Source organism: Mandrillus leucophaeus, unplaced genomic scaffold, assembly GCF_000951045.1.
Source record: "Mandrillus leucophaeus isolate KB7577 unplaced genomic scaffold, Mleu.le_1.0 Scaffold96, whole genome shotgun sequence".
In the NCBI taxonomy this organism is placed as follows: Eukaryota; Metazoa; Chordata; class Mammalia; order Primates; family Cercopithecidae; genus Mandrillus; species Mandrillus leucophaeus.
Window position 1 is genome coordinate 5,077,942 of NW_012110474.1, and position 14,804 is coordinate 5,092,745.

The 14,804-nt window shown below is 36.1% G+C and overlaps 1 protein-coding gene across 2 annotated transcripts in view; it reads right to left on the reverse strand.

Annotated features, from left to right (window-relative positions):
• The window catches only part of CDC40 (cell division cycle 40), a 65,179-nt gene that overhangs the window by 10,065 nt on the left and 40,310 nt on the right, over window positions 1-14,804 (reverse strand). For both annotated transcript variants that reach the window (XM_011970647.1, XM_011970646.1), the window contains 9 exons: window positions 13,415-13,498; window positions 11,774-11,913; window positions 11,021-11,117; window positions 9,551-9,690; window positions 8,665-8,739; window positions 6,462-6,507; window positions 4,026-4,127; window positions 2,354-2,469; window positions 1,967-2,100 (listed from right to left, as the gene is read on the reverse strand). In XM_011970647.1, the coding sequence (XP_011826037.1) occupies window positions 1,967-2,100; window positions 2,354-2,469; window positions 4,026-4,127; window positions 6,462-6,507; window positions 8,665-8,739; window positions 9,551-9,690; window positions 11,021-11,117; window positions 11,774-11,913; window positions 13,415-13,498 (934 nt within the window). The remainder of the gene's footprint in view (window positions 1-1,966; window positions 2,101-2,353; window positions 2,470-4,025; window positions 4,128-6,461; window positions 6,508-8,664; window positions 8,740-9,550; window positions 9,691-11,020; window positions 11,118-11,773; window positions 11,914-13,414; window positions 13,499-14,804) is intronic.

Consider the following 14,804-nt stretch of genomic DNA (forward strand, 5'->3'; position numbering starts at 1 on the left):
AGTTTAATAAAAATTCTTTGCTGACCAATGTTTTACTTTAGAACACCCACATACACATATCCTTAAGCCCTGTAATTGCTCGATTATTTAAATATTTACCAACTTCTTTTATACCACTCTACATTTAAACTTGAAAATATCTGAAGGTAGAAACATCAGAAAGTTTGAGTATGATCAAACTGTTAAAGTACATAAAACAAAACAGAACATGTATATGTATGTTTATTCTCCAGAGTCTGTGCAAATGATTTAAGGTGGTTCATATAAAACTTGGGGTCCATATTAGATACTCTGTAAAAAAACATTTCTGAAGTAAGAAAGATCTTAGCTGTAAGGTAGTCTCTAACACGGGCTATATGTTAAGACTACTGTCCACTACTTGGGGATAATCTGAAGGGGTGTAGTGGTGGTGGTGGTGAGTGTGGGAGAAACTACAATTAAATTACATTAAATGTTCAGTCACCCAGATTGTCCTGACAATGGTTAGGGACCTGCTCAGGTCCCCAAAGGGACTTAGGTATAAAGAGGAAACCACTGGCTGTGGTTCAAGGCTTTCCACTTGTTAAAGCAGAAAAACTTGTGGGGGATGGAAAGATAACACTTTTTAGTCCTTCCTAGGAGGACTCATGGCTGAGTTGTGCTTCATAACTGACTGGTTTCCATTCAGTCATTCATTTTAACAAAAAGGTTAGTAAGCATTTTTTGCAACTAAATTATAGAACACACAATGATATGTAATGAAACTAGTATATTGCTTAACTTTAGAAAAATATTTTTTTCCCTAGGAAAGTACAATTAACCAATATATGACTATATTCTATAAGTAAAACATTTGTACCAGAGTGATGATATGGGGTTACATGGTTTGGTTCTGTGTCCCCTCCCAAATCTCATCTTGAATTGTACTTCCATAATTCCCATGTATTGTGGGCGCGACCCTGTGGGAGATAATTGACTCATGGGGATGGTTTCTCCCATACTGTTCTCGCATGGTAGCGAATCAGTCACACAAGATCTGATGGTTTTATGAAGCGAAACCCCTTTCACTTGGCTCTTATTCTCTCTCTTGCTGCCGCCATGTAAGAAGTGCCTTTCTGGCCAGGCGCGGTGGCTCACGCCTGTAATTCCAGCACTTTGGGAGGCCGAGGTATGCGGATCACAAGGTCAGGAGATCAAGACCATCCTGGCTAACACAGTGAAACCCCGTCTCTACTAAAAATACAAAAAATGAGCTGGGTGTGGTGGCGGGCACCTGTAGTCCCAGCTACTCGGGAGGCTGAGGCAGGAGAATGGCATGAACCCCGAAGGCAGAGCCTGCAGTGAGCCGAGATCACGCTGGTGCACTCCAGCCTGTGCGACAGAGTGAGACTCCATCTCAAAAAAAAAAAAAAAGGGCCTTTCTCCTTCATCAATGGTTGTGGGGCCTCCCTAGCCATGTGGGACTTAAGTTCATTAAACCTTTCTTTTATAAATTGCTCAGTCTCACGTATGTCTTTATCAGTAGTGTGAAAACAGACTAATACATGGGGCATCTTTCAGTACTGAATAATCATAAAAAGTGGACATTAAAAAAAATTAAGATATACGCCACTACTTTCTTTGGGTGGTTCTAGGGCCACGATCTTATGCTCAGTCCCCCTCCTCCTTGCCAGTTATTTTACAGAGATGAATAAGGAACCTAATAAAGAATGTAAGACAGCAAAATACAAATCCAGCATCACTATAAGAAAAACAACTCAAGATACACATCCTTTGAAAAGACTATCCAAAGATTATTAATGGTAGCATGTTTAGATTTTAATCTCCACATTGTCAGTATTTACATAGTTAAAAGTTTGATTGGCAAGCCAGGATCACAGTTGCAAAAAATATTCAATGGTTCCATATTATCAGGCTTCATCTTTGTCGATACAATTTTTAACTGCTTGCTTTATATAAATCAGATTTTGTATTGATGGAAACTCACCATTCCCAAACTCTTAGGCTTTTATCATCAGATGTGCTCACAAATCTCCTATTCTCATCCACAAAAACGATGGTGTTGACAGCTCCCAAATGCCGATCATATTCCTGCACAATTTCTCCACTTCGAATGTCCCACTGTATATCAGGCAAGAAAAAAGGTAAAGACAGAAGTAGAGTGGATTTATGAAAGACCATAATTCTGGAAAGTGGAGAAGGAGAAGATCTTCAACATGATGTTTTTATAAATGTAAATTTTTCTAAGAATGGTGCATCAGCTGTCCCTAAAAGTAGCAAACATTAAATGAGTAATATTAGCTTATTAACTTATTCCATCCCCTTATACAACATAAAGCTTAGGAGTCTTAACAAAATACTGTGAAAAACTTACTTGCACAATCTTCTTATCAGACATCCCAGCCACAAAGAGATTTTGCTTATCTTCATCAGGATTGAATTTGACACAATAAGGTACTTTTCGGTTTGTAAATCTTGATATACACTGTCCTAAAACCAAAGACTCAAATTAAATAGGTAAAATAAATTTGACCACTTAAAGATGACTGTGAGATTAAGATCTAGAGGTCACCAGCTTAATAAATTTTGAAGAAGGGCTGCCTGCTTGCTCTTTACTGTAAACTACATTTGTTCTTTTTCACAGATTTTTAATGATTAAAAATAATTTTTTCAAAAGTAAATCTGCACTACCAATTGCAGAATAAATAAATTATAACTTCATTCATATAATGGAATAGTGCAAGCAATAAAAAAGATCAAACTATTGGTATAAGCCATGAGGGACTCTCAGACATTATGCTGGAGCTAGAAACAAAAGAGAAAAAATGGTATGATTTCATCTATAAGAAGTTTAAGAAGAGAAAAAATGAATCTGTGATGACAGAAGTGGTTACCATGGTTACCGGGAGTGGGAACAGACTGGAAAAGGGCATAAGAAACCTTTACTGAGTGCTGGAAATAGTCTATATCTTGATCTTGGTGGTAGACAACTGCATAGGTATGTTTACAAAAAAAAAAAAAAATCACTGAATATTTAGGCACTTCATACATTTTACTGTATGTATATTTTATCTTGATTTTTAAAAGAACCTGCAAAATGGTAGTCTCTCAGCCTTGGCTACACGGTACAATCATCTAGTCTATACACTGTACCAATTACGTAAATACCTCTGAAGGTGGGACTCAGGCATCAGTAACGTTAAAGCTCTTCAGATGATTATAATGTGTGGCCAGAACTGAGAACCACTGCTAAAGTGCTGAAGAACATGGGCTTTGGCATCAGAGAGAGCTTCGTTTGAAACCAAGTCTGCCACTTACTAGCTGTGTGACCCTGAAAAAGTTAGCTCTTTAAGCCTCAGTTTCTGTATCTATAATCTAATAATAGTACTTACCTCATAGGGATAAATTAAGATTGAAGGAGATACTGAATATCAATGCTTAGCAATTATGCCTATTAGATGACGTTTAATAAATATTAACTATTATCATTACCCTTCAAATACAGTAAGGGTAATGATAATAAGACAATAAGATAATAAGATGATTTTTCTAATTACATAAAATTATACTAGCCACAACATATTAATGTGAATCAATTAATAAGCAGCAATTAGTATGGCTGTGAATATATAAAACCAACTGGCCTGTGAAAGTTTAGACCTACATTTTAATCAATTTGTGCAAACACATTTAATTTTGTTCATTAGACATTTATTGCACTTCTGTTATGTGCAATGCACAGTGCGAGATGATGTAGGGGAACAGAAAGATCAATTAGATGGCCTATACAAGATTTTGACTTTGCTTATCTGTCAGTATGTTTGCTTTATAAACTCTGTCTGGTGGAAACAAGTTTCACAGTAAAAGAGCTACTTATGCTCAGTTTCAACTCTACAAATGTATTCTGTGATATTTGCTGACAGTGAATGGTAAGAGAATCAGCAGTTAGAGAAGGTGCCATTTGGCCACAGAAGACTACTCACACCATTTCATATATAAACGATAACTTGTAAGATGAATATGTATTAGCATAAGTGAACTCTTACCTGTCTCAGTGTCCCAGAGCTTAAGATACCTGTCATAGGCTGCGCTGAGGAACTGTGTTCCTGCAGTATTGAAGCAAATATCCCTAACAGCCTTACTGTGACCTAAAGGTGGAGTCAACAGAAACAGCAATGAGGTGAAGCATCATATCTTCTCTTAAAACATAAACACCATAAAGAGACATAGCACTAAGCAGTGGTTCTCAGCTGTGAGTCAAGATCACTGGAATGCCACTGCCTGATTTACTGACTTAGAATATGTTATGTGTGGGCTTCAGAATGTGGGCGTTTTTTTTCCTCTTGAAGAAGCTCCTCAGGTGATTCTGATGCATAACATCTTGGTTAAGAACCAAGAGAAAAGGTTTAACTTTTCTTTTAAGTCTGTCATAGCAATTTCTTAATATGCAGTACATAGAAGTGACGACTAGCTAGCCAAGAATTTATGAATGTAAAAGACCAATTATTGCCAGTGAAAGAAATGGCTGCTGGAATTTTGGAGGTTCACTCTCAGACTGTTCACCAGACTGCAAGTGAAAACAAAGTGACCTAAACCTAAAGCTCAGGAAACTGTAGCCCTTGTTCAATAATTGCATATTTCTGTGATCATATTACCAAATTTCATAGAAACTGATTCAGAATGTAGGAGACTTTCCAAAAACTATTATTAGCTTGCATTGGTTTTTTATTTTTGAGACAGGGTCTCACTCTGTTGCCCCGCCTGGAGTGCAGTGGCTGGATCTCAGCTAACTGTAAACTCAACCTCTCTGGCTCAAGCGATCCACCCACCTCAACTTCTCGAGTAGCTGGAATTACAGGTGCACATCACCACGCCTGGCTAATTTCTGTATTTCCTGTAGAGACAGGGTTTTGCCATGTTGCCCAGGCTAGCTTCTATTGTTTTAAGATGATGTTTTGACAATACACTAATTTTAAGGTGCTGATTACACTTTACTTAAAAATGAATATTGCCAGACCACTCAACTCTTAAAAGTTACAGGGAAAAATAAAATGTGGCTAAACAAAAGCAAAAATGTTCCACCCCACCATGACCAAGACACACACAATTGTGCAAAATGAGCACGGCACAAATTGTTAACCACATGCAGCAGCTCTAAACCATCACCTCCAGTGAACTCTCATCAGGAGGTATGTGTCATGGCAATTAGCCATCCTTTTCTACAGCCGGAGTCCCAGTCAGAGCTGCTATCATCTCCCTCAGGAGGAAAATTTCAGTTTTCCACAGAAAAACGGTCTGTCAGTACAGGGGAGACAGATGCAGACCAAATCCACTCTATCTGATGGAGACATTTTGTTCCCCTGTACACAGCTAAGAGCCCTCCACAAGTCTTCCTTTAGGCTGCGGTGTCATCTTAGGCAGAATCAATTTGTACAGGGAGGCCCTAAAATCATAAAGCACTGCCGAACAGACTCCCACTTTAATCTAAAAACAGAGCCACTAAGAGTCACACCGTTTCAATGTGGTACAGTTAAATCTGGAAAGAGTAACTAGCCTTCACATGAAATTTGACAAAGACAATAAACCTTTCTCTACCAAAAAGGCTAGCTTGTCACAAAGCTGTCCTCCCTTTGGCCTTCTTTCTTTCTTCAAGGAGTTCTCTCAATCTCATCCTTTTTTTATGCTTTAGCTGCCAATTCTCAGTCTCTCTTCAAAGCTCAACATTTGGCTATTTAATTGCTTACTGGACATTTTCACCTCAATATCCCAAAGGCAGCTCAAATTTGGTGTATCTAAAACCTCACCATCATCTTATGTTCCTTCGTGGTGAATGGCACATCATTCATCCAGTCTCATGGGAGTCACCCTAGATTCCTGTCTCACTGTGATCATTCACATGCCATTACTAAATCTCACTGACTTTAACTCTAATATGTCTTCTCTCTCTGCTGCTTTGGTTCAGACTCTCATCATCTCTAAACCAGACCTATGAAATAACTGTGTAATTCACTTCCCTTCCTCCAGGCTTGCCCTACCAAATCATCCTGCGTATTGCCATTTGATCTTCGTAAACTTCAAATCATGTTGCTTTCCGGAAAGAGCTCTTTAATGGTTCCCCAATGCCCTCACAACAGAGGCTAAACTCTTTATTAATGGCACAGGAGGTCTTCCACGCTCTGGTCCCTCTCTTGCTACTTTTCTCTGCTTTTGTTTCTCACCATCCCCCATACTCTGACAATCCTGAAATGTATGTGGATCCCCTCAGCAGCACACTGCCTCACGCTACTTTTGTTTTGCATCTGCTGCTCTTGCTTCCTAGTTCTCTTTCTTTGTCTAACTGGGGACACTGACTCCTCCTTCCAGATTCAGCTCAAGTCTATGAAGACTTCACTTCCTATCAGTGTAGTAAAATTACTGTCAATGATGTTATCTTACTTTAAAAATTCTTCCCAGATTTATGTTGGAGAGAAAAGAAGCATTACCAATAAATGTTCTCAGACAGCGCCGGTCTCCATAAACCTCCCATAGCTGGGGGAGAAAAAAAACAACACATAGAAATATTACATTTAATAAAGGTCTTTCAATCAATAACATCAGCCCTATGCTGGTTACGTGTGTGCATATCTGTGTGTGTAAACACACAGCTTCAATCATTAAATATTAAACACTGAATATCATTAAATATTGCTTGGTGCTGCCAGTTTGTGTTATATTATTTGGAACACACACACACACACACACACACACACACACACAGTCACACACACTCAAAACTAAAGAGTTTTAAAGATGTTTACATCAAAATATCAAGAAACTTAACTATAGATGGAGTTAATTCAAGTGAGTTTTCATTTTCATATTGCTCTTTTCTGTTTCATACATTTTCTAGGACGAAAAGTTTCTACTTTTGTAGCACTACAAACGACTTTTAAAGGAATTAAGTATTATTAAAACCGCCATGTATACCAACTTTTAAAGGAATTGTGTTATTAAAACCGCCACGTATATATTTGATACTGAAAGGCTTTTTTGTTTAGTTTTCTGAGGTAACAAGTATTACAGAAGCTATAAGAAAATGATGATCTAGACTAAAATAAAAGGTTCATAATTCTCAGCACATCTAAGGTAGATTAATACAATAGCTTCAAGGCTAGCTTTATTCTTGACTGCCTTGAATCCAATCCTCAACAATGTTACTAGTACTCTAAAATAGAAAGCATTTCCTTGCCACCAGTGCCAATATGACACAGTCTCAGTTACTGTAGCATACTAGGAAAGGACCTCTGAGACCTGGTTTCTTGCCCAGGACTGCAATCATTCCTTGTCTCTTAGATGTTATGCTCCAGCAAGCACAAAACTGTTATTTTCAGCACACACTATGCTGATTCATTCTCTTCACTCTTTTCAAGCAAACTCTACTCCTGTTTCCTTATCCTTTACTTATTTAACCTTCTTACTAAGGTATGCGTCCTCTTTGAAACCAGCGTATCTTGTGCTTACCTCTATAATGATCATTTATATCATAATAAAATGATCATCCTAAGGGGAGGGACAGTGCCTTTATAAGCTTTTACTTTCAGTCCCTTCCACATAATAGAATGTTTATAGAAGTCAACTAAATTGAATTCTATGCTTTTTTGGTTGGTCAAAGAAAAGACCAACATCTCAATTAACATGGCTTGTACCAAGTAAAAGTAAAATGGGGGTTTTTACTCCCAAATGTTGGCCTGTCATTTTAAGCTATTAGAGACAAATGCCTAAATGGTTGCTCTTATCAAAAGAAGTGGCCTTTTTCATTGTTAATATCCATGAATTATTTACAAATGATAAAATTTTAATGACTCAACTTTTGAAGCCCCAAGAGCTCTATAGCGTTGGTATTTATTGAACCATCATAATGGTCCAGACAAAGAGAAGACACAAAACCGGTAAGAACTATCCTTTCAGATTTAAACATTTTTTCAAGACATTCTGCATATTCAGGTTGAGATGCATTGGCAACCGAGTTTTTTCTACCACACATTCTACAACTGAACAGAAGCTAAAGATGGAGCTTCCCAAGACTAGAAAAGGTGAAAGAAGGGGCTGGGAGCAGTCCTGTTACTTGGTATCTACTAGTATTTAGAAGAAAATGGATGAATTACATTTTCTACTTTCTAAAAATAGGATTTCTATCATATGTCCTCTCTATTTCATAAGGTTTGGAGAAACAAATAAACTACTACATATACAAAATCTCTATAATGATTAGTGATTAAATATTTATATGTCCAAAGCCAACATGATTGGATTACATTCTCATCAGTTTTCTAGGCTTAAAAATCAGCCTAGCCACTGCAGGTGCCTGTAGTTCCAGCTATTTGGGAGGCTGAGGCAGGAGAATGGCGTGAACCCAGTAGGTGGAGCTTGCAGTGAATTAAGATCATGCCACTGCACTCCAGCCTGGGCGACACAGCAAGACTCCATCTTAAAAAAAAAAGGGGGGGGGGCCCTAGCTAATTGGACCACAGAGCCATATGGAATTTATGTTTGGAAGTAGTTCATAAATTGCTGCATTTACAGGATCTAAGAGAAAATAATTAGCTTCTAACTGCCTAACAAACCCAAATTTTTTAATAATTAACCAAACAGATTTAAACAAAGAACTAGCTTTGCAGCACTCCTACTCTGTTACTGAAAACTCACCTTAATTTTACAGTCCATGGAACAAGACAGCAATAAATGGCCAGAGAGAGGAAACAATCTGACTGCACTGACGCCCTATAAAAAGGTATTACAGTTATCAACCAGAAGCATTCAAAAGATCAGCTCAAATGAAGCATCAAGAAAAGACAGTATATATTAAGCAGCCTAATTTGCTATTTTTCATTCCAAAAATCACACCCCAGAATAACTTTCATTAGCATTCCAAGAGCAGACCTTACTGACACCAAGCTTTTGAAGATTTTTTTTTCTAACCTTTAATATTGCGTTCCTCACCCAATGGAATCCTGAGTCAATCAAATTGCTACTGCCCCCACTTCTCTTCCTTTTTTTACTTAGTCCCTTTGCTCTTTGCAAAGAGTTGGAAATTACAAGTTGGAATGGTGCATATGACAAAGAATATCAACATCAAAAATTTTCATGTACCTTATCTCTGCATTAGTTTAAAAATTACCATAGTTTATAAACCAGGGCGCATCTAGTCTCTGAAGTGTGATAACCACAGAGCTAAAGCAAAATTACTGAAACTAAGCAGGAGACTTGGTGCTAGTACCAGCCCATTACTCACTGATTTGGTGCCCAAAAGGAAGAAGATTGTAGCAGGAGCCTATGGGGAAAGGCCTGGCTATAAGGATGCAGAACACTAAATCATGAACGCTATATCATGGCCAATTCAGATGGCTTGAAGACTGATTAGTCACCTGTGATGGATGTGTGGGCACCTCCAAAGCCTAACCCAGAATTATATTCAATTTGACTTCCCTGCACCTTTACCAGAAACACTAAATGTTCCACATCAACAGCTAAAACTGTATGTTGGCTTCATTATAATAGCATTACAGCAAACAGAAACAACCAACTTGCTTACCTTCGTGTGTCCAGACCACACATGAATTTGTTTTTTGGGAAGATAACACTTCTCAGGTGGCATAGTTGACCGTAGATTAACACCAACATCCTGAGGTATGTGAAGATAGGACCTGCCTTGATAGTCATACATTTCTTTAACTGAAACAAAAAGGCAAAGAAAATCAATAAACAAATACAACTCATAGTCATGAAACCGATATTTTTAAAATCACATTTTTTTCACAGGGATATCTTCCATATTAAGGTTCAGGTAATAACACTCCAATGATGTAAAGATCAAGAGTCAGCTAAGATATAAGTGCTTAAAATAACTGCTATCATTTACAACTAGAGGTAGTATTTCGAAATTCCTAAATACCCAGAGATTATAGAACTTTAGATAAGATCTATACTTCTTTTCATCACTTACACATCTTAGTAATCTATAAAGACTTCACTGTGGCATAATTATAGCAAGGGAAGATAATACTTGGGCCTTGTGAGTCACTGGTAAAGAAGCAGAAGTAAAACAGGTTAAGAAGGAAGTTAAAACAAAACAAAATATATCAACTATCCTTTTCCCCTGCTTTCCTCTTTTATGCCCTTCCAGTTCCCTTTCATTTATCTTTTCCTGCTTTCATCACAAATTTTACAATAAGGTCACCTGTGAGAATTAAATGACATACTGTATATAAAGCAATTAGCAACATGCCTGGCACAGAGTAAGTACTCAATAAATGTTATTATATTATTGTTATTATAGTTTTGAGCACCATAGTACTGAATAGACTCCTTGGAGATAAAACTGAAGCTTGAAGAATGAAATATGGCTTCATCAAACCTAAATATCTGATGTAATATAACATTAGAATAAGCAACACTGTAAGCACTAAGTTATTCTTTACAGTTTTAGATAATCACTATGTAAGTTCCTAAAATATAACTAATTATTAACTAACAGGTACATTCTAGAATACTTATGATTTATTTTGGTGAATATGCATTTCCTTCTATAAGTCAAAATAAGTATGAGAGCCTTAATCTCCATCTTTTCACATGAAAATCCAAGTTTATTCTGAGTCTAGCTGAATAACGGTTATGAACTGTGTGGATACCTGAGTATTTGGCTTCATTAAAAACAGTTAAAATGACTGGGGCACTATTAATACACCAAAAGAGTCAACTTTATCTTACGAAAGAATAGACTGTGGACTATTCAAGTTTCTTCTTTATCTACCATTTAATAAAATTCATTAACACTTGGAAAAAAATTATCTGTGGCTATGATTAATCATGCTATTTTTTTCTCCTTTATCAGTGTACAGAAGTCTGCTGTAATTTCCTTGGGATACAAATTGTCTAACATAATTATACTCAACATAATGATTTTATGACAGCTGATAGTAAGGGTAATGATACTGTATGAACAGCTAACAGAGTAAATATGAAGGTTTTTCATAAAAATGAAGATGTATAAAAAATATGTTACCATGTAAGATTGTCTTCTCCTCCCCAGGTTTCTCTTCTTCCTGCTTTCCTTTTTTCTGCCTCTTTGCTGTGATTTCATCCAATTCTTTTTGTTCTTCCTAAGAAAATTAAGGAGTGAAATTTAAAGTGAATGTTCTAGAACCTCATTATACCTAAAGTTGGTGCTATAAATTATTTATTATGAGGTCTACATATCTGGTCCAAGTATGTTCCCAGGATAACAAGCTCAACACTTTTTTTTTTTTTTTTTTCTGAGACTGGCTCATGAAGACAGTGAGATTAGGAGGTGAGGAAGGGAATGGCAGAGCATTTACTTTACAAACTTTATAGTAGTTTTAAAAATACACATAGAGATAAAATTTGTTTAAAACTTTAAATAAATTCATAAATCAATAAAACTTCTAATCAATTCTAGTGTCATAGAAGGCTGATTTTGTAGTTACTATCTGAATGTCTAGTATCAGAAGAACAGCTACCATGGCAGCCTAATAGCAATATCAAGGAAATCTTTATGAAAATTGTTCAATATTGTAATTCAATAAAAAAGCATGAGAGAAAACAAATCAGCAAAAAAGGTAAATAAAAATATTTCAAAGAAAAATAAATTTTATTGTATATTTTCAATCAACTAAAGGCAGAAAAATTTTGATGAGTCATTTGGTTCTCTAAGGAAATCTCAAGTTTATTAACGTAGATCTCCTTCATAGAGATACAGCATATACCTGAACTGACAATTAAAAACATCAAAGCTTACTTCTGAAGGTTTGGCTACATCTTTTTCATCCACATATTTTGCCCATGGTCCCAAGAAACCATCAATATTGGATGCATCATTTTCTTTAAACTTTTTCCTCTTTTCTGTTTTCTTCTGACCAGTTTCAAATACAGTTAAACCTATGGTAACCAAAAAAAAAAAAAAAAAAAAAAAAGAGAGAGAGAGAGATATGTACATTTTCTAAAGAAATATGAACATATGTTTAATTTTGTTTTATATGGTTAAAGAAAGATGATTGTTCAAGTGACCACAGAGTCATTAAAAAACAAACAAGCTACATGAATCTACCACATACGCTGACTCATGCTACACAAAAAGGGATTCAACCTTCTGGGCAAAGATACTTAAAACTAATTCAATATTCTGCAAATTCTAATAGTGTATACTTGAAGAAGAGACCCAAATATGTGTTCCTACAATGGCACACAAGCCTTTTATCGAACCAAAAAGCCGTGTCAGTGGATTTGTATGACTTTCTGGAAAAAACTCAGGAACTCATTATGGCTAAATAATGATAAAGTGACCTTTGGAAGCAAGAATAAACTATAATTTATCATTTCAAAACTAAAACTAAATTACAGTAAGTACTTAATAACTTATCTTCACTTCACTTGTAATGCAAAAATGTAAATCAAACACGGTTTCACCAGAAGTGGTACTTCTTCCAAGTGACTTCAGTCTCAACTTCACCTCTAGTATCATTAACGTTAACAGTAAAAGAAAAGGAGAAGGAGGCTGTTTCTGGTTGAGATTTTGATTTGATTAATAGGAGGTGGCATACTGTGTATAGTCATTAACCTGGAAAAACAAAGGTTTGTGGAATCATAGCCACAAGTTAACTAAGAATCTAGCTACCTTTAGGTGGGACTTACAGAGGTCTAGCTTAAAGAAGAAATGTCTGCCTATAGTAATTCAGACTATGTTTTATAGCAAAAGCCTGTTAAAATTCTATTTTAACAATAATCTAGCTCATGTACAGAGAGCAGCCTGATCACATAGGGTCCACAGCTACTAAGCAGAAGTGTCCCATGCAACCAGCAAATTACTTTTTTAACTGCATTTTATGGATACTACTCTAATGGACTGATGAGCCTTGTGACAAGTTAGCGTTTAGCGTATGATGTTTTGTCTTATTGTAAGTACAAAATGAATATGAATACAAACATACATTAAAACACATATTCAAATTCAGCCTTCAAAGCTACTCTTCAAAGACAATCTTCACAGACTTACCAAATAAAGTATTTCTACTCTGTTAAAATGAAGCTTGACATAAATGTTGAGAAGTCAATTGCCAAAATTATCTATACATTAGTTATAATTTATTGAGTGATTTCTACAGTGTTGGCATGGTGCCAAGTATTCAAAATAACTCAAAGAGATATGTACTATTATTTTTTCTATAAGGTTACACAACTAGTAAGTGGCAAAAGCAAGCTCTAAACTGTAACATTTCTGAACTATATTGCTCTAAACTGTATTGCTCCATTGTTTCAACTTAAAAAATCCCAAAAAAACCAAGTGCTAAATACTATTTTTTACTGTCTAATTAAAGTCGCTCTGCAAGACACTAATTATAGATGTGTACATATTTGATATTAAATGTTTCAAATAAATTACCTTGATTTTTTTCAGCTTCTTCTACAGAACCAATATATTTAGCAGACACTTGATGATTATCTAATGAAGGGTCTAATGCATAACCTGAAAGGAAAAAAGTGAAAATTATTAACTCCATTTTGCTGTTTAAATTCATTTTATTATTATAATACAAATATACACATTTCACATTTTCTTTCCCAGATGTCAAAAATGATCTCTTTAACTCAGGACCAATCAGGACCAATCATTCTGCCCTGAGCTATATTGCTTCCTTTTTTTTTTTTTTTTTTTTTTGAGACAGGGTCTCACCCTGTTGCCCAGGCTGGAGTGCAATAGAACAATCTTGGCTCACCACAATCTCTACCTTCCAGGCTCAAGCAATTCTCCTGCCTCAGCCTCCAGAGTAGCTGGGATTACAGGCATGCATCATTACCTCTAGCTAACTTTTTAATTTTTTTGGAGAGATGGGGTTTCACCATGTTGGCCAGGCTGGTCTTGAACTACTGACCTCAAATGATCCACCGCCTCCGCCTGCCAAAGTGCTGGGATTACAGGCGTGAGCCACTGCTTTCGGCCCCTGAGCTATATTTCTATTTAGAACCCAAAGCTATATTTTTATATTTAGAACCATAATATGTTTCTTACAGGATGAATTTTGCACACTGACATTACATTACTAAGAGCCTCTCTGGCCAAGACATCAAACTTTAGTTTTAAATATTCTAAGAGCTTGAAAATACATGTACATGATGCATTTGGAAATCCAGAAACCATTTTCCTTTTCTTCTTGGTAATGGATATTGCAGGCAGGGCTAAGTTTATCAAATTATATAAATTATTAAATAATAAAAAAGGGTAAGAAGATTACACAAAATCTAGCTATTATTTTGAAAATACCATTCGCAGTAAGGACAGTCTTTCTTCCCAATCTTAATATATTTCTATTTCATCAATCATTCCTTATATTTCCTTAAGAGAAGGAAGGACGGATATCTACCAACATATGAATGCACTTCTTAAATTAATCATAGAGTATGTAGCTACATACAAATGTGGTCCTCCGTGGTCTATGGGAATTTAAGGAAAGAAAGTCTACCTAAGTTAGCTCAACTCAGTTTTTTTCTCAAGTGGGTGTGCTAGCACAATAAATGTTTGGTAACATTAGTCTGGTATACTCACAAGAGTGCTAGATCACTGATCAGTTTATGGCCTACAACTCATGTGTACAATAACAGAATACATAAAAAAGTACTAAGCCCATTTTTTTTAAAGGGTACATCCTAGTAGATAGACTTATTATTTTCATTTTTCATCCAAAGTAGTCCCAGCTACTTGGGAGGCTGAGGCAGGAGAATGGTGTGAACCCAGGAGGTGGAGCTTGCAGTGAGCTGAGATCGCACCACTGCAC